Genomic DNA, 26,959 nt, shown 5'->3' with positions numbered 1-26,959 from the left:
AATTTGATTGGTTTGACATCTAAACAAAACAAAATGGCTCTCAAATATTATTTCGATTTAATGTCCCAACCTTCAAGAGCGGTTTATATATTTTTAAAAGCAAATAAAATAAATTTCGAGCCAAAGCCGATTGCTCTTAGGAAAGGTAATCTTCATAATATGTTGGCATGAGTTGTCAATTATTAATTTTAACAGAATTTTCGGGCGATGCTAGCGCTAGGTTCATAAATTGTCACGTTTTAAAAAAGAGGCGTTTATTTCATAAGTTTGGAAAATGAAGTGATTAATACACGTTTTTATTTCAGGTGAACATCTTACGGAGGAATATAAGCGTGTAAATCCATGGATGAAGGTGCCAACTTTGGAGGACAATGGCTTTATTCTTACAGAAAGGTAAACAACTCCTTGCAATATAATATCACTATTCCTTTTCCCAGCTATATGACCCCTGGGTAGCTGGCATTTATGTACATTAAAAAGATAAATGTATTATGAAGAACAAGGTATTTTTCCTTCATAAGCAAGGGTCTTATATTGGCCCCTCCTCACAAACAGAAAGCCTTTCTGTTGCATAATTTAAAAGAAATGTAGGAAAAGGGCCTCTCTAACAGGCCCTCTCCCAACATATCTTTAAAATGATGCAGTTTTCCCCTAGCGTCAAGCTTAATTGAGGAATGATGTCCCCTTTTTAAGTTTTTGTGATATTTTCCCCCTCAAAATGGAATGCCAGGACCTTTACCCAAATAAAGAAAACAACATGGGAGAACTAAAATGGGCTGTCCTTAAAGAACGTCACACTATTTGTGACCATTTTTAACCCTCTCCCTGTCACCATCTATCACACATCTCGGATGCCCACCCCTTAAATAGACCAGTTGACGAGTGACGTCACGCGCACCTGCAAATATTAGACTCCGCCCACTGGTTGGCAAAAAGAGGTGAAATTCATATAAGCGCATATAGAGAAGGTTGAAATAATCATCGTTTTTATTGATAATCATGCACTATATCAAATATAATTTTACTAACTATGTCTGAATAAAACATAAGCGTGCAAGGAAATGCATTTTATGAACGATTATATTGTTGTTATTATTAGTTTTTTACTATAAACGAACTCGGGAGTGGAACACAATATACGAGCTTGGTATATGTGGTTACCATAAAAATCTCTTTTTGGCACATCTTCGAGACCATTTTTAAGATTTAACATTCTCAGATATTAAAATTCTTTCAGAATAAATCAAATTTAATGAACACAAATAAGAATGTAATCAAAAAGCAAATAGATCGACTTTATGTATGCAACATATAGTAACTTATTCGAACATTTATGCCTGTAAAAACTTACCTTGTTACACATTCAATGAACTATCTTCATAAATGTAATAGATTTTATTTAATTAATCACACCAATTTCGACACTCTTTGTTTCAGCCTTTTTAACCCGGTGTTTTATTGCACCTTTGTTTATCATAAACCGATTATCTCGTTATGATCGGATACTGTCCAAACAATTACAAAGAACACATGGTGTCTCAAATCCATGGACCTATTTGGGTCCCTGCATAAACCACATGTGGCATACAAGTGTCTGGTCATTAAACAACATTTATGATACCTCCATGTCATCTCTTGGCATATTGAGCAATCATCTAAGCAAAATTGTAAAGCCAAAATACGAAACAGTTGCTTTAAAAAAATATGTTAACATATTTGAAAAATTGAAGATATTTGTCCGAAATGGATTAGCAGTAACTAGTGTATATATTAGCCAGTTTAATTATAATAATACAGTGTTTAATAACTATAAATTAAAAATATTGTGCAATTTTACTGCTACCTAATTAACGTAATTAACGAGTACCGGCAAATGTAAACTCGGCTATTACGTGTTATGATTGTACCTTACTGTAGTGTACGAAACGACATCATGAAAACAAGCAAACAAAATAAGGGTAAAAAATACTTGCGTAAAATAATTAAATATATAGATTTATTTATCATAAAATGCTAGATTGTTATCACTCCTTATCGCCAGAATAGAGAGTGCACGCAAAGACAGTTCAATTTGCATAATATGCGGTTTTTGTTTTTCATATGTATGCTAAACTCTATGATAATGTCATTCGATGGAAACGAAACGATAGTTCATTCAATGGAAAATTAAATAACTACAATATTTACAAATTGTAATGTATTCCGCTTTTAGGGCATTGTTTTATAATTGATTAAATGCACCTCTTACACTATCGTTCGCTTATGAACAATAACACTATGTACACCACTTATAATTATAATCAAATTAATGTATGTGTTATTATCTTTGAAATATAAATTATCAAAATCTTACTATCACAAAGATTACGAAGAATAGTTTATGTTTTGTTTTGTGGGATTGCCAGTTTTTAGTCTTCCGACCACGTTTAATCTGCCGGTAATAACTAATTCGTATTTTTATACAGAGGAAATTATATTTATGAATATACATTTATTGGTACTAAATGTTATATTTTTGCAATATTATTGAAGAGTTTTAATGTTTATTTCGGATTTTTGTATCGTTTTATTGACTAAACAAAAGACATGTATACATGTTTTACGTTACTGTAACCAGTGTTTTTTGCCAACCAGTCAGTGCTCATGCGCGGAAAATCCCGAATGTATACAATAACATTCAACTGGTCTATTAAATCACACTTTCAAACATTTTTTTTATTAACACTTAATTAAAATGTAATATTAACGCACTTCACTATTAAATATTATTCAAATATACACCTTCCAATGAATAGAACTATCACAATATTAGCATGACTATAATAGCAGAATAGTTAATTGTTAACAGTTTTTATAGTTATTCATTGAAGCAGCAACTAAATCTAGATTGATTTTTAAAACAAAAGTTGCTAAAATATGTCTTGACAATTTTGTAATAAACATCATTTATCTGCTTTCTCATTTACAAATACATGAATTATAGGTGAGGTCAACCGTCAATGCTATGATGATCTACCGATTGTGCAATAGTTATCACATGTAGGATATATATTTATGCAGTGGACAACATATAATTAATTATTCTTCTTGAAAGCAAGGCTATGCATCATACAAAGGCTTCACAAAAGCATACTAGCACTCCTAGGGAGAGGATTTGTGAACAACACAATCAGAAAATACACATTTCATTCTATTTTTACTTAAAACTTACTCAAATGTTTCACAAAATCATTGGAAATTATTTTAAAGCTATTCAATCTACAAAAAAAATGTGTGACATCTCATGTGGCAACCCCCCCCCCCCTTACCATTGTCACAAACAGTCACACTTTCTTAAATCCCCTCCCCACTTCTGGAGAGTGATGTACTTTATGGACAGCCCTAAACATGACCATTAAATGACAATTCAACAGGTGTCCATCAAAGCAATTTATCAGATAAAGATACCTCTGTCACATGGTCTGACAAAGTGTCAAAGTAACAGTTTAAATAGTTCAATTAGAGTAAACTTCATAGGCATAGCAATCGCTTATTTGGTAATTAGCCAATTGAAACAATCCAAGATATTGGTTTCAACAGAAAATTGCTCATACATTCGTTTTACTCAAATTGACATTGGTTTGCTATTATCATGACAACCCGGACATTGGTTCCTATGTTATTTTTACAAACTGGACATTGGTTTGGGCTGTGTATGAACCAATGTGTGCCTGTGTTAAAACATCCCAGGAACCAATGTCAGGGCGGTCAAGATAATGTGGGAACCAATTGCCAACCTTTCAAAATAACACAGGAACCAATCCCCAGACTATCTAAATAACTTACGAAAATATGTATGAGGGTGCTGTAAAGAACAATACATGTCACTTTACAGAAGTTGCAAATCAAGTTCCACTGAGGTGACCCTTGTGTAAAGTATAATGAAGCCATTATTTTCATAGCTGACAGCTGTTGCATTGCCATAGGTTATGACAACAAATGACACAAGTGGAAAATTCTAACTCTATTATAGCAATTTAAATATTTTGAAATATAATTACAGATTATACAAATTAAAGATGTAATTTATTTCAGTGTTGCAATTCTAAGATACCTATCACAAAAATACAAGCTACCGGAACATTGGTATCCACATTCAGACCTTCAAAAACAGGCCAGAATAGACGAGTATCTGCACTGGCAGCATCTCAACACCCGTTTGCAGGCTGCCATGGTCTTCCAACATAAGGTGGGGTATTGTTTTAAATTATAGGTTACTCTTCAGAATCTTGGTTTATTTATATGAAGATGATTGCAAATCCCTATAGCCAATGTTCACTAGATCAACGTTACTAAAGTCTTATGTAGCTTCAATGAATAGTTTGAGCTTTGAAACATCCCATAAAATTTTAAAAGCCGATTTGAATCATTTGAAAATGACATATTATGGCACATGATATACATGGGTTAATATTCATGAAGATGTAAAACTAAATGATAATAATGAATCCCACATAATAGCTTTATTCCAACATTTACACGTACAATTAATACATTTTTATACACTCATAGTATTTGATTGGCTTTATTAATGTTAATTTTTTTATTTCACCTGTGATGAATTTCAGTTGCTAATACCAGTTGCCAAAAATGAGAAAATAGATGAGAAGAAGGTACAGAGATTCAAGGCAGAACTTCCAAAAGTTATCGCCCATATTGAAACCTATTTCTTAAGGGACCAAAAGTTCATTGGTGGTGAGGACATCTCGGTTGCTGATCTCTTGGCAGCCTGTGAACTGATGCAGTTGTTCCCAGTGTTTGAGGAAGACGTCTATGAATCCAACCTCAAAATCAAGGCATGGATGGAAAGGGTTCGAACCACGTTAAATCCATATTTCGACGAAGGTCATGCCATAACCTATCGCACAAGAGATTCATACAAGAAAATTGGACCTTCACTTGGTGCAAAATTATGAACTGTACCCAAAATGCCATTTGTTATCACATTTTTTCTCATACTAGTATATGATTTTATGTCATGATTTTTATGCTTTCATTTAAGTTCAAGGTTAAACAGATTAAAGGTAAAATATGAGAAAAACTAATCTTTGTACAAGTTTTTGTCAAGAGGGCATCTATGTCACTGACCTGTATTTTTTACTAGTTATCAGTGCCAGTATGACTGCGCTGCCATGCCAGGTTTGTGACTACTGGTTCACACAGAAATGCCAGGTCTGTACAGAATAATACTAATATTCCAGGTTTTGGTTTTCACATATTTTAACCACCTTGCCAGGTGTTTGTCTGTACTGAGGTACACTGCCTTGCCAGATTTGTGATAATTCAGATATATTCTGAAATGCCAAGCGTGTCTGTACAGATTTACTTCGCAGTACCAGGCCAGGTTTGTGTCATTTCATTGTGATACTCAAATTCCATGTGTGTTTCTTTCCATATTTACACTGCACTGCCAGGTGAAGGTGAGCATATTTAGCTCACCTGAGAACAATGTGCTCACGGTGAGCTGTTGTGATCGCCTTTTATCCGTCTTGCGTCAACATTTACCTTGTTAACACTCTAGAGGCCACAGTTATTGCTCGATCTTCATGAAATTTAGTCAGAAGATTCCCCTGAATGAAATCTTGGATGAATTGCTTGTAAAATATGGCTGCCAGGGGGCAGAGCATTTTTCCTAATATGGCTATATATAGCTATAGTAAAACCTTGTCAACACTCTAGAGGCCACATTTATTGTTAGATCTTCATGAAACATGGTCAGAAGATTGGTCCTGATGATATCTTTAGAGAGTTCAAAACGATTCCGGTTGGTTAAAAAACATGGCCCCCAGGGGGTGGGGCATTTTGTCTTAAATTGCTATAGTTAAACCTCGTTAACACTTTAAAAAACACAGGCACCAGGGGGCGAGGCATTTTCCTTATATGGCTATACATTGCTATAGCTAAACCTTGTTAACAATCTACAGTCTAGAAGCCACATTTATTGGTCAGAAGATTTATTCCAATGATATCTGAGACGAGTTCAAAAATTGTTACTGTTGGATGTGTAAGAAAAATGGTTCCAGTCTGTTGAAAAATGTGGCCACAAGGGGGCAGGGTATTTATCCATGTATGGTTATTGTAAAACCTTGTTAGAACTCTATAAGTTACATTTATTGTTCACTCTTCATGAAAGTTGGTCAGAACATTTGTTCTAGTAACATCTTGGAGTGCACAAAACAGGTCAGTTCCTTTGTATCTCAGATGAATGACTTTGGGCCTTTCAGATCAATGCTAGGGACGTGTCTGTATAGACAAACACACCAATGCCAATTTTAATGCCTGTACAGACTTTCTCTGCAATGCCAGGTGCGAGTCTAGATTACCAATGAGGAGACCGTTAGTCCATATACTGCAACTACAAGCATGTGTTTGTGTGTGTGTATGTAAAGATTTAAACTTTTATGCCGGTGTCTGTCAGTACAGATTCACACAGCAATGCCATGTGTGACTGTTCAGAATGACACAGCAATGGCAGCATTGTTTTTGTACATATTTACTTTGAAATGCAAAGTGTGCCTGTTCAGATTTGCATAGAGTTTAAGAAGTATATAATTATACCATTAGCACCAATCTTCATAAATTAATGCAATAGAATGCGCTTCTTACAAATAAACTAGTTTTCACACATTTATTTTAATTTAAACAGATATACTTTTTAAATCAGTAGAAGTATTTGTTGTAGATATTGCTCTAATGAAGTACCACAATGTGTTAAGAACCCAATTGCCTTTTATTGTTTTATTTAAATAAATCCCATGTTTTCTAACATACATCTAACAAAAGCAATTGGTCCTCAAAGTCATATTTCTACAAAAACAATGTACACTTCCTTTGTATATTGATGACCATCAAAACAATACATTATTGAACACTTGCATATAATTAAAGTTAATCATGATTAATAATATTTGGACTATTCAAAAGACCAAAATACACAATAATGAAAGTTTCACAAAATTGTTTAATGATTGTGCAATTGCACTCCTAATATAATATCAATCATTTGACAATACATGTAAAGCTGGTTGTTTTAAAATGTATGTACATTCATTATTCAATCCACCAAATCACATCTATGACTTGCCTTATACATTCAAATCAAATGGTTGAAAAAAGGGTGTAAATCTTTTTACTTCTCTACTAATTATATGTTGCCAGCACTATAGTACATGTATATTGATCTATGAAAATAACAAAAAAGCATGTCATGTATAAATCACGTCATAACGTATAATACAAAGCATTGACTGAGCAATAATATATTTATAATTTAATATATAAGTCACAATTCAAAATACATATTCATTTTTCTAGGATTCTATTGGTGGAAGAAACAAATAATTATGTTGAACATAAATTTACCTTCCTATGTTTCCCAACTGCAGTTAAAAAACATGTGTGACATGAAAACAATATGGAGAAGGTCAGACCTTACTGGCTTAATGTATGTCAACTTTTCGATGACCTTCTTGAAAAATTCCAATACAAATATTACCATAATGCAATGTAGACAATTAAGTTCACTTTTTTAGTTTGTAACAAAATGATTGAGCAAAGTAAAACACAACCTCTTTTGAAATAATTTAACCAAAATTTGGTATTAATTGATCAGATTTGAGTGGTGTTGATATCAATTACTATATAGTAATAACCATATGAAAAATACCCATCTTCATGTGTTCCAGATTTGGATGTATAGTTGTTTCAAACAAGAAAATATAAGATCATATAGACATATAAATGTACTGTCATGACTTAGCAACACATCAGTACAACATGGCATCAATATTGCTCATTTTTTAACAACATGACTGTTGGAAAGGCTAGTTGAAAGTAAATACTTGGATCAACAGCACTTGTTTTAAAATAGGTATGTCTAATGACATCAATATCAAATCTAGTTTGTCTAGGATTTCAATGATAAGAAAGATATAATTGCAATAGTGTAGTACAAGATAGAAATTATTGCAAAAACAATACATGTATAAAAACAGTAATATTTGTTGCAAAAATAAACAACGGAAGCGACCCATAACAAATAGGAATGTGATATACAAATTAAATTACAATCTTTGTAAAAACTTTATACTTGGTAATACTTAATGTTGATTATGAATAAAAATAAAAATATTCATTAACGATAATGGTCAACAGAGGAAAAACTCTGTTTTATAACGTACAAAAGGTTAACAAAGTTTCATAAATATATTTGTAAATGGTGAAGAGAAAACTGTAGAATTTGTATATTATCAAAATCAACATGAAATGTATGTCAAATAAAATATATACAACTATCTACTTATATATTGGAAATAATTTAGACCATACAATACAACACCAGTAATTAATGCATTCCCCTTGTTATGCAATAAGCATCATCTTTAAAGTCATGCAGCCACAATATGACCAGCCCCGAAGCTGTTAGACACACTTAGTACTGTCCCTTGAAACAGCATATTGGATGAGTATAACCTATCACCAAATAATGCTCATGGCCAGTTGATGAATGGAAGCTTCCATTTCTCAACATAGTGATTAAGTTGATGGTTCTAGTGCTTCCAGAACTTGTTGAACACCTCCATGAAGTTGTCGTAGATCATAAACGTGATGCAAACATCTAGACACACTCGACTGAGTCGTGGAACAGTCCCCTTGTAAAACCTGCAGAAGTTTATATAAATTGTTGCACTATTTCTTATGTAGTTAAGTACTGAATCTTAAAAATACTATCAATACTTCAATATTATTGCCAGGCAATATTGTCCCCTACCGGCTCCACAATTGTCAGAAATTCCACCATTGTCAGATTTTTTTAATTTGTAGCCATAGCAACCAGAATTTTTGACGTAGGAACAAAATGAAATGATGTGCATAATGTCCTCCGGTAAAACCGGTAGGGGACAATAAGTTTTAATTGTATAAGCTGATGACTGGGGCTTGATCACAATTAACGCTCCTGCACCACAAGTAAGCCATACCAAGGGCACTCATATAAAGGACAAAGTGCATCACTGTATATGATAATTGTGTTTGTCTCATTTAGACTTTGCTTGGATAACATTGAAAGTTTCAATTCAGTTTCTTGAGATATGTGATAGAAGTTAGCTAGGTTTATGTAGACGAACATGAAAGTTATGAAAGTTCCACCCCCCCCCCCCTAACTGGGTTCAATATCTAATTTTAACAAAGCTACTTAAGACCTTTTCACAGATTTTGGCATGTATTAAAGTTTGTCATTAAATGCTTTATATTGATAAATGTACATTGGATCTAAGGAGCTTAAGTAACCAACAAGAATAAAATTAAAGAAATAAACAAGAGCACCGCATAACGGGTGCCACGCTTGGCTGCAAAAGCTTGTCAGATTTTTTTTTTTTAGAGGTCACACTGACCTTGACCTTTGACCTAGTGACCCAACAAGAGATGTGTTCGTCAGAAACACAATGCCCCCTACTGCGCCACTTTGAAATAAAATTTCTATTTATAATTTGGCAGGTATAGAAATCATCTTCCTCCTTTAAAGCTTATTACTTCCCTTGGATTTTGTCCAATCCAACTGGACAACCAAGGCCTGTGGTTTATCGAAGAGATCATAGCCAGAGTTCATCATGTATCTATGGACATAAGTCCACAGGTTCGTAATGAACAATACTATTAATAACTAAATACGTGAAAGAAATGATAATTATATCATTTTAAAAAAACTTTGACAAATCAATCATTTGATTTATAAATAATCAAAATAATAAATATGTACAGTAACTGTCAAAAGAACTTTAATTCTTGGAAAGGAAATATATAATATGAGATTTATAATCATATAAATTACTTCCCTTGAAAATAATTGTCTCTACCAAATCTCTATTTTTAGTAGCAAATAATTAAAAGCCACTACCGTGACTGTAGATTCACCACTCAAAATGTGCAGCTCCATGAGATACACATGCATGCCAAATATTTAATGTGGCTATGTTCAATATTGAATAATTATCTCCCTTTAAAGCTTATTACTTCCCTTAAATGTGTATTTTTTACCGTAGACGTAAAGGATGACCTTGACGTTGACCTTTTACCACAATGTGTTTGTCAGAAACACAATGCCGCTTACTGCGCCGCTTTAATTTATTTAACAAAAATATATACATGGGCAGGTCAGATAACTATGTCCATTTAAAGCTTATTACTTCCCTTGACTTAGTTTTTTCGACCCTTGACCTTGAAGGATGATGTTCACCTTATAATTTTACCTCTCAAAATGTGCAGCTTCATGAGATACACATGCATGCCAAATATCAAGTTGCTATCTTCAATATTTAAAAAGTTATGGCCAATGTTAAGGTTTAAGCACGACGCCTACGGCGGACAATGAGCTGGCTATGACAATAGCTCGGGTTTTCTCCAAAAACATCCAAGCTAAACAAAGCTCTCAACTGGGCTTGCACTGCTTAGACCACATGGCCATCCATGCTCATACTATGATGGTTGTATTTTATACTTCATATAAATTTGTACTGATTATTTTATTTTAATACTTTATATAAGCCATCGTTGTAGTGTCACAAAATATAACGACAACAACAAAACTCTGCAAATCGTTTTGCATTGCAACGCTTTATAATTTTGATGTTTTTTTTAATTTGTCAAAAGCTGCATATAATGGATATTTTAGAGCATGGTAGATGTTCAATTTTCCTGTTTCCTCACAAACATCATAACTTCAAAGAAAATTTGCGAATCTGAAACAATTGTTTGTTTTTGTCTATTTTGTTAAGTTTTTACCTCTACACAAATTATATTAAAAAATAGAAGTTTAAAGCAAAATGCATATTTTTTTTATAAACTGAGATTTTCTTTCACAATTATTGTGATTCCCTGCTTTTAAAGATGCAGTTTTGGTTGGTTTATTTTGCAAAATTTCAGCTTTTTACAGCAATCCTCAAATATTCATACAAAACTACTAAAAAAAGGCCTATCAACACTTACGCTCTTGGGCCCTCATTTTTAAATATCTTTATTGCACAATCTATGGTTCCTTTGTATTTGTGAGCATCCAGACCCTGAAATCAAGTATCACAATGCTAATTATCAAAAGCAGTCAAATATATCAATCAATACTCAAATCTAATTATTAAGTCTTTTAAGTTTTTCCTATAGATACAATTTTAACTTCTGTTCACAATAAATTTTCTAAATTACCAAAAATGACAAAAAAAAATTCTCCAACAACAATTAAAAGAAACTATAAACAGATTTTGTCACTAGCAAATGATTTTCAGTGATTAGCAGCTACAATCAGTGTATACTCCATGTTCCGTCTTTATTTATTTGCATTTTTAGACGTTTTCTTTAGTAATTCAGTTGTTTCACGATAGTCAGTCAACCTACTCACACTTGTCCTAGGTTAGTTGGTTAAGCAGTACCAAGTGCACATTCATAACCATGTTTCACATAATTAATTAACAATATATACAAAAGCACTGAAGATTTCGCACCTGTAACCTTGTCTTCACGACATCAATAGGTGTGTTCCCGTACACTGAACAAGCCCCTGCAATAACTCCAAACGCCCCCACAACCAGTGTTGGAACCTTCTTATTGTGATCCTCGCCGCGGTACCAGTGTTTCAGGGTCTCCATGACATAGAAGCGTATTGCCTGGTTGCTGCCCTGCTTCATGATAGTGGGAACCACACCCTGGTACACTCCATGAAAACCTGAACAACAAGTTACTTTTGTTTCTTAAACAAAGCTTTGAGGAAGTGATAGAAACAAGAACCGTCGGAGACGGGTGATGCTTTCCAAAGTTATTTTTGGTCACAATATTGCACTATATATTCAGATAAAAGGAAACGTCTTGAGGGGCATAACTTTGGACAAAATAATACGATGGATGGTTTAGCAACTTAAAAATTTCAAAGGGCCATAACTCTCTGAATAATCATCTAACCAGAACCCACAAATAACATGCGCATCTCCCTAAGGTAGTTAAGCTTCCCATAAAGCTTCATTGAATTCCAGTCAGTAGTTGGGGGGACAAGAATTGCACTATATGTACAGTTTATAGAAAATTTCAAAGGGCCATAACTCTTTGAAAAATCATCCGACCAGAACCAGCTGATAATATGCACATCTCCTCTTGGTAGTGAAGCTTCCCATAAAGTTTATTTGAATTCCGGTCATTAATTGCCGAGAAATAGCTGTGACAAAAATTGTGCACGGACGACCACACGCACGGACAGACGAAGCGGCGACTATATGCTCCCCCAATTTTTTTGGGGGGAGGAGCATAATAAACCTGGTATTACATTTTTCTACATATGCTCAAAGAAATTTTCTTCTGCCTTTCAATTATCTCTTTTTAAGACTGTAGTTGGTGCTGAAGGATAACAAGAGGGCGTTGAAGCGCTTACATGAAGACTGCCTAGTGAACTAGTTACACACACATGACCCATTATAATACACAGCTTAGCTATTGTTAAGATTAACTTTCAGGAAAAGTTTTATTCAGATTGAGAAATAAATCTGGTGATGGTCGTTTTAACATGTGACCAGGTAACTTAGTTTTTTAATGCATGTGAACCTGATTCAAATTCAGCCAAGATATAGTCTAGATCAGTATTATGATCACACTTTATCAAAATTCAGTCATACATGAGGCCTCTTAGGAAATAATAAGGTTTTCCCGAGAACTTAAAAAAGATTGATACCTAGTTTAAGGACAACATTACCAAGATTTAAACTCGGCCTAAAAAGTGTCAAAATTACATTCTGACAAACTTTCATTAAGATTGAGACATATGAATCGGATAATAAATGTATCCTCTAGAGTTACAACAAGGTTTTTCTAAGATTTAACCTGGTCCCCTAGATATAGGATGCACATGACCTGCATTCGAACTAAGCCTCAATATAGTCGATACATTGTGTATTGACATTCTGATCAAGTTTCATCAGCACTGGGTCATAAATGTGGCCTCAAGGTTTGTATAAAATTTGACCTAGTGACCAAGTTTTTGGATTTATATTACCAGATTCAAACTCGACCTTTGTACATGTATTTTCATGTTTAACCCTTTCAGCGCTGGAACCAAATTTTAACGGCATTTGCAAACAGTTTGGATCCAGATGAGACATCAGGATCCAAACTGTTTGCTATTCTGATAGTATTCTTTGAAAAAAAAGAGAAGAAAATGCTAATTTTAGAAATTCAGCAGACGACATTTTAGCAGACGACAAATTTCCCAGCATGCAAAGGGTTAACACTCTTAAATGTTTATTCAAGACTGAATCACAAATGTGGCCTCTAGAGTTGAAAAGGTTGTCATAGAATTAACCTGATGACCAAGTATTTGGATACATGTGAACCAGATTGAAACTTATGTTGATATTCGGCCACAATATCTGAACCATTATGAGCAAATATGAGATTGGCTTCTGGCAGTGTCTGAGATTGTCGTGCTTCCGAAGCTTCCCAAAGCCAATCTCACATTCGCTCTTAAATGTTGGGATATCGTAGCCGGAAATTCACATTGAATATATTGACACAAAAAATAAAAACTTGCATTTTGTATAGTGTTACATCTATGTTACCAGACCACATTTAGCGTTGAATTTTTGGCTATTGCTATAGGAACATTTTTTTGTTTATTTGTTAACTTTATTTTTTGAAATTTTGTACGAAAATATTGATGATTTTGAGTGTTTATGGGCTTTTAAGGGATGGAGGCAAGTGAAAGGTTATTATTGATAAGTATTTACATTTGAGATAAATTGTTCAAAACTGAGATTTTGTCCAAAAGAATTGAGGTGAACTGACTTATGTGCTTTTTTTTATTTTTTATGTTAAGCAATGGCCATTAGTCCAACAATTTTCAGCATACTGGTAATTGAAAAAAGTTCCCGCATTAATATCATCAATTTGATGGATTGTCTTAAATACCTGAATCAAATCGATTTTTTTTATGATGAGACTCTATTGAAGGAAGATTTAATTCAGCCAAACGACAGACTGAAGGGGCCCTTGTCAAAACAAGAAACAGTCGGTAACAGCAGATGAAAGGGGTAGCAATAGTTTTTTCACAAAAAATTAAATGTTTGAATAAAATATGCAAAATTGACTTGTCCTTGTTTGCGCACTTCTGCAGCTTCCATTGGGCTGGTAAATATAAGTTTCAACGAGGTCTTTTTTGCGGGTAAAAGTTGGTGTGATAGGGACTTGTTTTCCAGTTTGTGGTTATTTGGTGACTTCATTGTACATCACATTCACGCTTGTGTAGTGCCACAAACAATAACCCCACTTGTCCAACGTAATTGATGAAAAATTTACGTCAATACCGACATAACTCAACAACTGCAGCCCCATCGTCCACCGACTACGAAGTTTTTATTCAACATTAAAATTTAAAGCCCAGGCTTCCCCGAGGAAGAATGCATGATGTACATAAACTATTATTTTTGCATGCTTTACATGAAATGCATGTGGACAGTTTATCTGTTGCTAGAAAAAAATACAAAATTGTCAGACAAATATAGTGCTATGCAACCCATGCTCCTCAATAATGACACTTCCTCTTTTGAATGCAAAATTAAGCATTCCAATGACCCGCATTATTTGATTGTGCAATAGTAAAATGGCGGCTTTTTTCAGTCCCATTTGCATTTTTTTTTTGCTTGAGATTTCTCTCTCGTGATTTTGGAATTTAACAACAGGATGCGCATTATACATGGGGGCGTGCTTTACATGGGGGCGCGCTATACTTGGATTTCTACGGTATATCTGCCTTTAACGAAACAGATTGATCATTGGACATTTCACTTACTGTTTTAATCTTTTTGCAAACAAATTAGATCCTAATTTCCAAACATTTAATAATGTTAATGGTAAATAGATTTTTCAGATAATACCTTGGTGTGTTGTCTTTTGGAAAGCAGGTCATATATAATACCATGTTTTTGTGTTATGGACATGGACTTCATAATATAAGAATAATTGACTCTTCTTACAAGATTATCAAACTTCTTCCAAAATCCTTTAACAATTCTGCAGGAAATCCATGGCATCTGAACCTAGACTTTTGCCATGTTAACCAAATGAAAGTACACTGCAACTCCATTATATCACGGTCCGTTATATCTCGTTGTCCAATATATCGCGAATCGGCTATGGCTCCCAAAAATATGACGCATATTATTGATACTATTACATCTACCACCATCTACTATCACTACTATATATATTTTATTCAATATTAAGCAGTGCTTAATATAATGAGTCAGACTGACCTTCATGAAATCTAAAAAATTATGCAAGTCTGCTTTCATATCATAATCATTTTCATTCCATTGTACAATGTTTTATAGAATAACACAGCTACATTCAACATATCATTTTTGCTCCTACAATATAGTACCAGTTTTTAATTAAACAATTAAACAAGAGGGCCAAGATGGCCCTAGTTCGCTCACCTGAGAGGAGTCAGTTCATTCAATCTTTACCAAACGTCAAACTTGACCTAGATATTGTCCAGACAAACATCCTGGTCAAGTTTCATCATTATTGAACCAAAACTCTGGCATATTTTTTTTATTAGTGTTTTTGTTTTTGTAAGATTTGACCTGGTGACCTATATTTTGAGTTGACCCCCCTTACTAAACATCAAACTTTGCTTACAAAAATAAATATTATGACCAAGATTCATAAAATCTGAAACAAAATTGTGACCTCTAGAGTGTTTACAAGAATTTTGTATAATATAATGAAAATTTGGACAATCTAAGGGCAATACTTATGGCATAAATTATATGATATATATAAAACCAATCTTTTTACCAAATTTCATGATGATTGGGCAAAAAAATGTGACTTCTAGAGTGTTCACAAGCTTTTTTTACTATGTATAAATATAAGATAACTGCCCCCCCCCCCCCCGGCAGCCATGTTATTCAACTGACCGGAACCATTTTTGAACTCAACTCTTATATCAAGGAAACAAATGTTCTGACCAAATTTCATGAAAATTTGGTCAAAAATGTGACTTCTAGAGTGTTCACATGTTTTCACTATATACATATAGAGAAAAATGCCCCGCCCACTGGCGGCCATGTTTTTTCACCGATCTGGACCATTTTCGAACTCGTCCCAGATATCAATAATACCAATGTTTTAACAAACTTTCATGATGATTGGGCAAAAATTGTGACTTCAAGAGTGTTTACAGGGTTTCTCTATAGCCAAATAAGGAAAACTGCCCCCCCCCCCCCAGCAGCCATGTTATTCAACTGACCGGAACCATTTTCCAACTCAACTCTCATAGCAAGGAAACAAATGTTCTGACCAAATTTCATGAAAATTGGGCCAAAAATGTGAATTCTAGAGCGTTCACATGTTTTCACTATATACATATAGAGAAAAATGCCATTACTGGCGGCCATGTTTTTTCACCGATCTGGACCGGTTTCAAACTCGTCCGATATTTCAATAAAACCAATGTTTTGACCAACTTTCATGATGTTTGGGCAAAAATTGTGACTTCTAGAGTGTTTACAAGGTTTCTCTATAGCCAAATAAGGAAAACTGCGCCGCCCACTGGCAGCCATGTTATTCAATGGACTGGAACCACTTTTGAACTCAACCAACATATCATTGAGACGAACATTTTGAAGTTACATGAAGATTGGGCACTTCTACAGTGTTTGCAATGTTTTTCCTTTTTTTGACCTAGTGACGTAGTTTTTGACCCGGCACAACCCAGTTTCGAACTTGACCGAGATTTCATTGAGACGAAGCTTCTGACCAAGTTTCATGAAGATCCGACAATAAATGTGGCGTCTAGAGTGTTTACGAACAAATGTGGACAGACGGACGGACAAACGACAGACAAAGACCGGTCACAAAAGCTCACCTGAGCAATCAGGTGAGCTTATAAAAAAATTGACTGGTTTCTTTAATAATTTGAGTATTTATATAGTCATGATGGAATTTCTTTCTGTGATAATTTGTCTATTTCAATATTGAGGATAATAAAAGATGGTGAAAATCTAAATATTATATTTTAATTTTCACACATACACACATAGTAAAAGTTGGTGATAAAGGGTTATCTACATCTTGACATGACCTAAATCTTTTATATGTTGTGGCTTGGTAGCCAGTACTGATCTGTTTACACTGATAAAACAACAAATGCAGTTTTAAACTAGAGCACTATGGGACAGTTGTCAAATCCCTGCTTCTACCTTCACTTGATCATGTATTTGTTTTTACTACCAACACGCAGATATTACACCATTTGTAGAAACTTTTTTATCAGTATAAGGTACATGAAGTGTTCTGTATACAACGTGCATGTATGTAATAATCTATGCTTTTTTCACAAACAAAATACTGAAATATGTTTTTAAATTATCAATTTAGTAAATGAGTGCGTCTTTACTTAAGAAAATATTTTATAAAGTTTGTATAAAAGGTACATAGGTATATTGCGAAAACTCCAAAAGCCCAGCTTCTAAGAAAGCAATTAAGATCACATTTCTCTACCACAATGCAGTTATTTGCAAAGGTTTGAATTTGCAAGTTAGGCATTTCCTTACAGTGTTAAAAAATGACCTTAAAAAATATTAAACCACTAAATATCCAAACATCGTATAACTGGTTGAAGTATGAATGAGAAACCTTATATTTTATTTGACTTAAATGTCATAATACATATACATTGGGTAACAAGAGTGCCAAACTGTCACAAGATACGCCCGTTCGAGGGTTTTGGACACCATGCTCAATGCTTGAAAGTGTCCTCAAGACCTAGTTATTGACCCGGCATGACCCATATTTGAACTTGACCTAGATATCACTTAGATGTAACATCTGACTAAATTTGGTGAAGATCAGATGAAAACTACTTCAATTAAAGAGCGGACAACATGCTTAATGCTTGAAATGCACTATGTGACCTCGTTTTTGACCCGGCATGACCCATGTTCAAACTTGACCTACATATCATCTAGACACAACTTCTGACCAAATTAGGTGAAGATCAGATGAAAACTACTTCAATTAGAGAGCGGACACCATGCTAAATGCTTGAAATGCACTAAGTAACCTCGTGACCTAGTTTTTGACCCGGCATGACCCATATTTGAACTTGACCTACATATCATCTAGACACAACTTCTGACCAAATTTGGTGAAGATCGGATGAATACAATTTGAATTAGAGTCCGGACAAAGTGGCGCCGTTGAAAATGCACTAATTGACCCTATGACCTAGTTTTTGACCCGGCATGACCCATATTCGAACTTGGCCTATATATCAACTAGATGCAACTGCTGACCAAGTTTGGTGAAGATCGGATGAATACAATTTGAAATAGAGTCCGGACAAAGTGGCCCCTTTGAAAATGCACTTATTGACCCTATGACCTAGTTTTTGACCCGGCATGACCCATATTCGAACTTGGCCTAGATATCAACTAGATGCAACTGCTGACCAAGTTTGGTGAAGATCGGATGAATACAATTTGAAATAGAGTCCGGACAAAGTGGCCCCTTTGAAAATGCACTTATTGACCCTATGACCTAGTTTTTGACCCGGCATGACCCATATTCGAACTTGGCCTAGATATCAACTAGATGCAACTGCTGACCAAGTTTGGTGAAGATCGGATGAATACAATTTGAAATAGAGTCCGGACAAAGTGGCCCCTTTGAAAATGCACTTATTGACCCTATGACCTAGTTTTTGACCCGGCATGACCCATATTCGAACTTGGCCTAGATATCAACTAGATGCAACTGCTGACCAAGTTTGGTGAAGATCGGATGAATACAATTTGAAATAGAGTCCGGACAAAGTGGCCCCTTTGAAAATGCACTTATTGACCCTATGACCTAGTTTTTGACCCGGCATGACCCATATTCGAACTTGGCCTAGATATCAACTAGATGCAACTGCTGACCAAGTTTGGTGAAGATCGGATGAATACAATTTGAATTAGAGTCCGGACAAAGTGATGCCTTCCGCCCGCCGCCCGCCCGCCGCCCGCCCGCCGCCCGCCAAGGGGTTTCACATAATACGTCCCGTATTTTATACGGGCGTATAAAAAAAGAAAAGAAATGTGAGCAGGTAAATTTAAGTCTTAAAGGCAAGCTACTGATAATATGTTTATACCTTCTGCTCTAATTATTTCTCTCACACCATGGAAGAAGCCTTTAAAATGTGGTTTTGCTGATGTCTGGTCATTTATAAATTTCACTTTTACCGTCTCCATAGGTGTAACTGCTAAAATGGCTTCCGCTATACCAGCACCTACAAATACAACATCACAAATTAAGTGTATTCTTTTAATGGATTTTGAGATTCACACTCCATCATAGCAAAGGAACATTGACATGAATTCTTATGAAAAATTTGCGAATCAAGTATTATAATCAGGGATCATATTTTTTCGGTTTTGTCGGTCCTAGACCGATTGGGGTCATGATTGACCGATTGAAAATCCCAAACAGTCCGTCCGATTCTGTTTGCTATTAAAATTCCCATGTCATGAAATCGATTACACAGTGTACATGCTAACACACCCTAATGACATTCTTATCTCGATTAGGTGTGATTACCATTCGTTGCAGTCTCTAAACCGGTCAGGACCAGTTTATTGCGCGTCAGACCAAGAATCAAAAACTTGTGAACAACGGATTAAAGACGCATCCGAAAAGACGCGTCTGAATGCACGCACTGTAACCAAACAAAACATGCAGATACATTTTCCACCAGCGTAATAATCCGGTAATATAATATGAATTAAAGTCGCGGATCTGATCGACAGAACAGCCGAAAGTTATTTTTATGGACGGAACTTCACATAAAATAGTACACAAGAAAAATAATATGCATGGAATAAATCTTTAGTAAAACCGTGTTAGAATCGAAATAATTCGTGTACGTTATACTTTGTTGTTGAATAACTCGCGACCGGAAAATTAGATGCGTGGTTTCAAATGCTTCGCTCTCGTGATTTAATCCCTACGCATCTAAACTATCGGCCATGGGTTATTTGACAACAAATTATTTATTAAATATTTGGTTGTTGTTGTCAGTAGCCAACCTACGCACAGACATTTATTTGGTTCAGTGCATGTTTGTAAGCTATTATCGAGTCGACAACAGTTAAAAACATCGGTATAGACTTACACAGATTAATAATATTGACAACGATGAAAAAAGTCTGATAAAACAGCACACGAAACAACATGAAATACATAATGATAAAACCAGTTGAGAAAACTCGTTCCGTTAAAAAAAAATGCCTAAGGAAATTTTACTTGTACATGTATTATACCACCTGCATGAATGGCAAAATCAATGGTATATATTTTAACGTAATTTGTCACGATTTCGGATATACATTTTCTGATACTTTTCCCCATTTATATCCGGACCGATTGATGTTGCGGGAAAATATGATCCCTGTTTATAATAGTTTAGCTGGGAAACAACTGGTTAATAATCCAGGTGCTATTGTTAATGGTGAAAACTAATTTACCCTGTTCAGAGAATGAACAGTCTCTTTATAATGCCAACGCATAGATACTGGATGCATATAAAATTGCTTAGTACGCTTTGAATTAATACTTCCTTATTTAGTTTATTAACGTATTTTACCATATGGACATTAAGGAAAGCTCAAACTGCATTCAATAAATTGTCTGTATGAAAAATATAACACAAGGGTCTGAAAGGCCCAAAGGGGCTCACCTGAGATACAAATCACCTGACCTGTTCTGACCAAGTTTCATGAAGATTGAACTATAAATGTGACTTTTAGAGAGTTAACAAGGTTTTAATATAGCCATATAAGAATAAATGCCCCAACCCCGGGCAGTCCTGATTTCAACAGAATAATACCTTTTTAGAACTCGTCTAAGATATCATTTTAACAAATTTTCTGATTAAGTTTCATGATGATCTGACAATAAATGAGGCCTCTAGAGTGTCAAGGTTTTGCCATAGCCATATAAGGACATGCTGGCCATGTTTTTCAACCAACAAGAACCATTTTCAAACATTTCCAAGATATCATTGGGACAAATCTTCTGACCAAGTTTCATGATGATCGGACAATAAATGGGGCTCTAGAGTGTTAACAAGGCAAATGTTGGCGATGAACGACGCACAAAAGGCGATCACAAAAGCTCACCATTGAGTACGCTGTGCTTAGGCGAGCTTAAATAATATCATAAACCTGGGGCCTTAAAGAAAAATATGCATGTCTCTGAAACCATTTGATTATCATAGTATTATAACGTAAACACGTAAAAGTATGTAACATGTTAAAGTATTATGATGAAACTATTTGTAAATATAATGTTTGTCTATCCACCTTTAAAAAAATTATTACCAACAAGCTAACACGACAACAATTCTTTTTACTGCACTACAGTGCGATGATTTAATATTTCACATTCCTTTTTGTGGAGCATGTCATTGCTGATCCATCGCAACTTTCATCATCCGAAATGTTATTAAAGAGCAAGGGGCTTCTGTTAGTACAAATACCAAACACAACAAAGATACAATACTTTATAGTCCAAACAGACTGACAAAAGACTTTTTAAAAACATGAAATATCCCATACCAAGTCCACATAATACTCTTCTGCCAGGTGTTAAATTGCCATTTTCATCAACGGAATGTCGTTTTAATTCTTCAAATGTTCCAAATCTGAAAAATAAAATCACATTTATGTTAGACTAAAACTCAACTAGAAATGGCACAGCTGCTACCGATGTATATCCCCATGCCGCAGCTTTGACCCAGGGGTCAGATCAAAATTCCAAATAGTGCACTGTCGCGCATATGCTCATAGCTACCATGTGTTTAAGTTTCAAGGTTCTAGTGCTAATTGTGTAGACGATAGTGGCCAGGACGGACATACAGCAGAGATAACCACATAATCCCCCGCTCCAATTCGGAGCGTGAGGATAATTAGAATACTCATTGTTGAGGCTCATTCTATTTAATACTACATAACAGCCTGAGAAATTTTTATGTTAACAGAAAACTGAAAACATGACTGCAATTCAATATTAAATGCCCACATTTGTGTTAATAAATTATCAATTATAACAGTGACCATGCGTATAAACACACTTTAATAAAATGGCATATTTATTTGATGAAGGTAAAAAAAGGACAAGTAATTAAGTTGACATACATGAATATTATTAAAAATTGTGTTGACTCTGAGTTCTTTGATATTTATTTGGATCAATTTAATAAATGGTCTTTCCAACACAGAACTATAAATTGGTGATTTAAAACGCCCCTGAAAAATGTTCTTCAGTGAACAAAGAGACTAAGGTCCATAAATCTGCATAAACTTGTCCCAGCCACAGGGCTCACGCTGGGCTCAAATTTTAGGGAGAAGTGACTTCTCCCTGGACACTGATTTAGGGAGAAGCGAGGAGACTTTAGGGAAAAGTTGAGAGACTCGGACACAAGGGTTTAAGTGTAGGGCGTTACAACACACATGCATGTGTATCACATTTATTGCAGTATACAACTGAAGTACACATAATTATATTTCTTTTGTGTATCTTAATATTTCCAGCAGTTCTAATTAACCAAGTAATAATAGACACAACAGATAAATAAGCATAATTTTACTAGCTCTATATTCAATCCAATTTGATGTAAATATATATGATATTATAAAGACTAAAGTATTTCAAAGATAATATGTTAATGAAGCAGTAGCCAACATAAGCTCAGACCAGATAAATATTTATGTTTGAAATATGACATTTAACATATGCTTTGTTCATGTGTATTTGCAACATGAAATATTTCAGGTATACCAAGCACTTAAAAAAAACAATAAGGTAACTGATTTATATATATATATATATCATCTTGGCCCTCTTGTTCTATTTAAATATGTGTATATATATATATATATATATATATATATATATATATATATATATATATATATATATATATATATATATATATATATATATATATATACACACACATATTTAAATAGAACAAGAGGGCCAAGAAGCCCTAGTTCGCTCACCTGACAGGAGTCAGTTCATTCAATCTTTACCAAACGTCAAACTTGACCTAGATATTGTCCAGACAAACATCCTGATCAAGTTTCATCATTATTGAACCAAAACTCTGGCGTATGGTGTTTTTGTTTTTGTAAGATTTGACCTGGTGACCTATATTTTGAGTTGATGACCAAGATTCATAAAATCTGAAACAAAATTGTGACCTCTAGAGTGTTTACAAGGATTTTGTATAATATAATGGAAATTTGGCCAATCTAAGGGCAATAATTATGGCATTAATTATGTGATAAATATAAAACCAATCTTTTCACCAAGTTTCATGATGATTGGGCAAAAATGTGACTTCCAGAGTGTTCACAAGCTTTTTTTACTATGTATAAATATAAGAAAACTGCCCCCCTCTCCGGCAGCCATATTATTCAACTGACCGGAACCATTTTTGAACTCAACTCTCATATCAAGGAAACAAATGTTCTGACCAAATTTCATGACAATAGCACCGCATAACGGGTGCCACGCTCGGCTGCAAAAGCTTGCCAGATTTTTTTTTTTTTAGAGGTCACAGTGACCTTGACCTTTGACCTAGTGACCCAACAAGAGATGTGTTTGTCAGAAACACAATGCCCCCTACTGCGCCGCATTGAAATAAAATTTCTATTTATCATTTGGCAAGGTATAGAAATCATCTTCCTTTAAAGGTTATAACTTCCCTTTAATTTTGTCCAATCCAACCGGGGGGGGGGGGGGGGGGGGGGGGGGTTCACAGTCAATTATGACCATGTCAGACATCACTGACAACCAAGGCCTGTGGTTCAAAAGAGATCATAACCAGAGTTGATCATGTATCTATAGACATTAGTCCACAGGTATGTAATGAACATCAAAGAAATTATAATTATATCATTAAAAAAAAAACTTTTTCAATTCTTGGTTAGGTAATATACAATATGAGATTTATAATTATATAAATTACTTACCTTGAAAAAAATTGTCTGTAACATATCTCTATTTTTAGTAGCAAATTATTAAAAGCCACTACTGTGACTGTAGATTCACTACTCAAAATGTGCAGCTCCATGAGATACACATGCATGCCAAATATATAAAGTGGCTATGTTCAATATTGAATAATTTTCATCCTTTTTAAAGCTTATTTCTTCCCTTAAATCTGTATTTTTTACCATAGACCATAAAGGATGACCTTGACCTTTTACCACAATGTGTTTTTCAGAAACACAATGCTGCTTACTGCGCCACTTTGATTTGTTTTACAAAAATATATACGTGGGCAGGTCAGATAACTATGTCCATTTAAAGCTTATTACTTTCCTTGACATTGTTTTTTCAACCCTAGACCTTGAAGGATGATGTTCACCTTGAAATTTTACCACTCAAAATGTTCAGCTCCATGAGATACACATGCATGCCAAATATCAAGGTGCTATCTTCAATATTTAAAAAGTTATGGCCAATGTTAAGGTTTTAGCACGACGCCTACGGCGGACGACAAGCTGGCTATGACAATAGCTCGGGTTTTCTCCGAACAGCCTCGCTAAAAATTGGGCCAAAAATGTGACTTTTAGAGTGTTCACTTGTTTTCACTTAGTCTGTCAACAGACTGATATTTTTTTTCTAATTTCACAATTACTTATTGAGATGTATTGCAATACAATATCAAAGCTTCTTTTCTCTTCTGGCTGCATTTTAAGCAGATGAGAAAATGTAACTCTGTATAGTATAAGTACAGTACAAGAAGTAGGAGTGAGTTATCTCTATAAAATGTTAATGCAGGGCTGTTAACAGTCTAGATTTCACTATATACATATAGAGAATAATGCTCCGCCCACTGGCGGCCATGTTTTTTCACTGATCTGGACCATTTTCAAACTCATCCGAGATATCAATAAAACCAATGTTTTGACAAACTTTCATGAAAATTGGGCAAAAATTGTGACTTCTAGAGTGTTTCCAAGGTTTCTCTACAGCCAAATAAGGAAAACTGCCCTCCCCCCGGCAGCCATGTTATTCAACTGACTCGAACCATTTTCGAACTTAACTCTCATATCAAGGTAACAAATGTTCTGACCAAATTTCATGAAAATAGGGCCAAAAATGTGACTTCTAGAGTGTTCACATGTTTTCACTATATACATATAGAGAAAAATGACCCACCCACTGGCGGCCATGTTTTTTCACCAATCTGGACCATTTTCAAACTCGTCTGAGATTACAATAAAACCAATGTTTTGACCACTTTTCACGATGATTGGACAAATATTGTGACTTCTAGAGTGTTTACAAGGTTTCTCTATAGCCAGATAAGGAAAACTGCCCCGCCCACTGGCGGCCATGTTTTTCATCGACTGGAACCACTTTATAACTCAACCAACATATCATTAAGACAAACATTTTAACAAAGTTACATGAAGATTGGGCATGAAATGTGACTCCTACAGTGTTTACAAGTTTTTTCTGACCTAGTGACCAAGTTTTTGACCCGGCACGACCCAGTTTTGAACTCGACAGAGATTTCATTGGGACGAAGCTTCTGACTAAGTTTCATGAAGATCGGACAATAAATGTGGCCTCTAGAGTGTTTACAAACAAATGTGGACGGACAGACGATGGACAAAGACCGGTCACAAAAACTAACCTGAGCAATCAGGTGAGCTAAAAAGCAATGATCTGACAGCTGCTATGTTTTAAATATGACATTTATGTATCCCATTTAATCGCTGCAAAATTATGCCATCTTTTTGCGTTTCAAAAAGATTCCCCGAAACATCGGCATAAAGCAACCATTCTTGCCGACAAAAGATCACAAGTATATGATACAATAATTCATTGCAATCACTTTAATTGATCAATTAATATGGCAACATCAGCCCCGTGGATTATCTCTTATCATTTTCAAATCAATTACACATGACAGACAGTAGCAAACTTCAATTATCACCCCGCTCGCACGAAACTGCATTCGAGTTGAATGCCCACTTGACAAATATCGATCGCCAATTGGATAAGTTCGGAGATTGGGAAAATCGGGGGCGGGGTTAACATCAAATTGCCTGTCGCTCAATTGCCACAAGCTCTGGGCTGTGTATTGGAAAATGGAATCAGACCTTGACATCGAGAAAACCAGATGTAAACAAATTTCTGTAAGATGGAGACTGGAAGTCCCTGTTTATCTACAATTACTTACATTTAAGGCAAAGTTTGGCGTAAGAAAGCAACTTTTTTGCTCAAGTCCCCCTTAGCGCGTGCCCTGAGCCATCAATTCTCAGTGTATCATGTAAAACAAGAGGTTGTGAAACGCCCAAAGTTGCTCACCTGAGATACAAAGGAACTGACAGCCCAAGATATCATAAGAACAAATGTTCTGACCAAGTTTCATGAAAATTGAACTATATCAAGGTTTTACTATAGCCATTTCAGGATAAATTCCCCACCCTCTGGCGGCCATGTTTTCCAACAGACCTGCCCCATTTTCAAACTCATCCAAGTGAAGATATCATTAAAACAAATGTTCTGATTAAGTTTCATGAAGACCGGACAATAAATATGACTTAACGAGTGTTAACTAGTTTTTACAATAGCCATAAAGGAACAATGCCCTACCACCTGGCTGCCGTGTTTTTCAAGCAACTGTAACCATTTTGGATCTTGTCCAAGATATAATTGGGAAAAATCTTCTGACCAAGTTCACGATGATCAGAAATTAAATGTGGTCTATGGAGTGTTTACATGGTTTTACTATAGCCATATAAGGAAAAATGCCCCATTGACTGGGGCCATGTTTTGCAACACACCAGAACCATTTTCGAACTCATCAACTCCATGAGAGCAT

The 26,959-nt window shown here is 34.9% G+C and overlaps 2 protein-coding genes across 5 annotated transcripts in view; one reads left to right on the top strand and one right to left on the bottom strand.

Annotated features, from left to right (window-relative positions):
• LOC127871640 (glutathione S-transferase theta-1-like) overlaps positions 1-5,441 on the top strand; it is a 163,409-nt gene extending 157,968 nt beyond the window's left edge. Inside the window, exons 1-4 of one of the 3 annotated variants that reach the window (XM_052414782.1) lie at positions 3-145; positions 306-393; positions 4,075-4,228; positions 4,608-5,441. In XM_052414782.1, the coding sequence (XP_052270742.1) occupies positions 34-145; positions 306-393; positions 4,075-4,228; positions 4,608-4,955 (702 nt within the window). In that variant the 5' untranslated portion in view covers positions 3-33 and the 3' untranslated portion in view covers positions 4,956-5,441. Of the gene's footprint in view, positions 1-2; positions 146-305; positions 394-4,074; positions 4,229-4,607 lie in introns of those variants that run through there. The other 2 variants (XR_008045491.1, XM_052414773.1) reach the window with 2 other exon arrangements.
• LOC127871717 (putative tricarboxylate transport protein, mitochondrial) overlaps positions 1-26,959 on the bottom strand; it is a 195,683-nt gene that overhangs the window by 147,233 nt on the left and 21,491 nt on the right. Inside the window, exons 3-7 of one of the 2 annotated variants that reach the window (XM_052414881.1) lie at positions 21,669-21,754; positions 19,205-19,342; positions 11,532-11,752; positions 11,023-11,096; positions 7,851-8,700 (exon numbers count right to left, since the gene is read on the bottom strand). The exons of the other annotated variant lie outside the window; for it this stretch is intronic. Coding sequence (XP_052270841.1) covers positions 8,589-8,700; positions 11,023-11,096; positions 11,532-11,752; positions 19,205-19,342; positions 21,669-21,754 — 631 coding nt within the window. The 3' untranslated portion in view covers positions 7,851-8,588. Of the gene's footprint in view, positions 1-7,850; positions 8,701-11,022; positions 11,097-11,531; positions 11,753-19,204; positions 19,343-21,668; positions 21,755-26,959 lie in introns of those variants that run through there. 2 annotated transcript variants of the gene reach the window in all.

Source organism: Dreissena polymorpha, chromosome 1 (genome assembly GCF_020536995.1).
Source record: "Dreissena polymorpha isolate Duluth1 chromosome 1, UMN_Dpol_1.0, whole genome shotgun sequence".
NCBI lineage: Eukaryota > Metazoa > Mollusca > Bivalvia > Myida > Dreissenidae > Dreissena > Dreissena polymorpha.
Note: the sequence above shows the minus strand (reverse complement) of the source record. Positions and strands in the feature narration are given on the sequence as shown.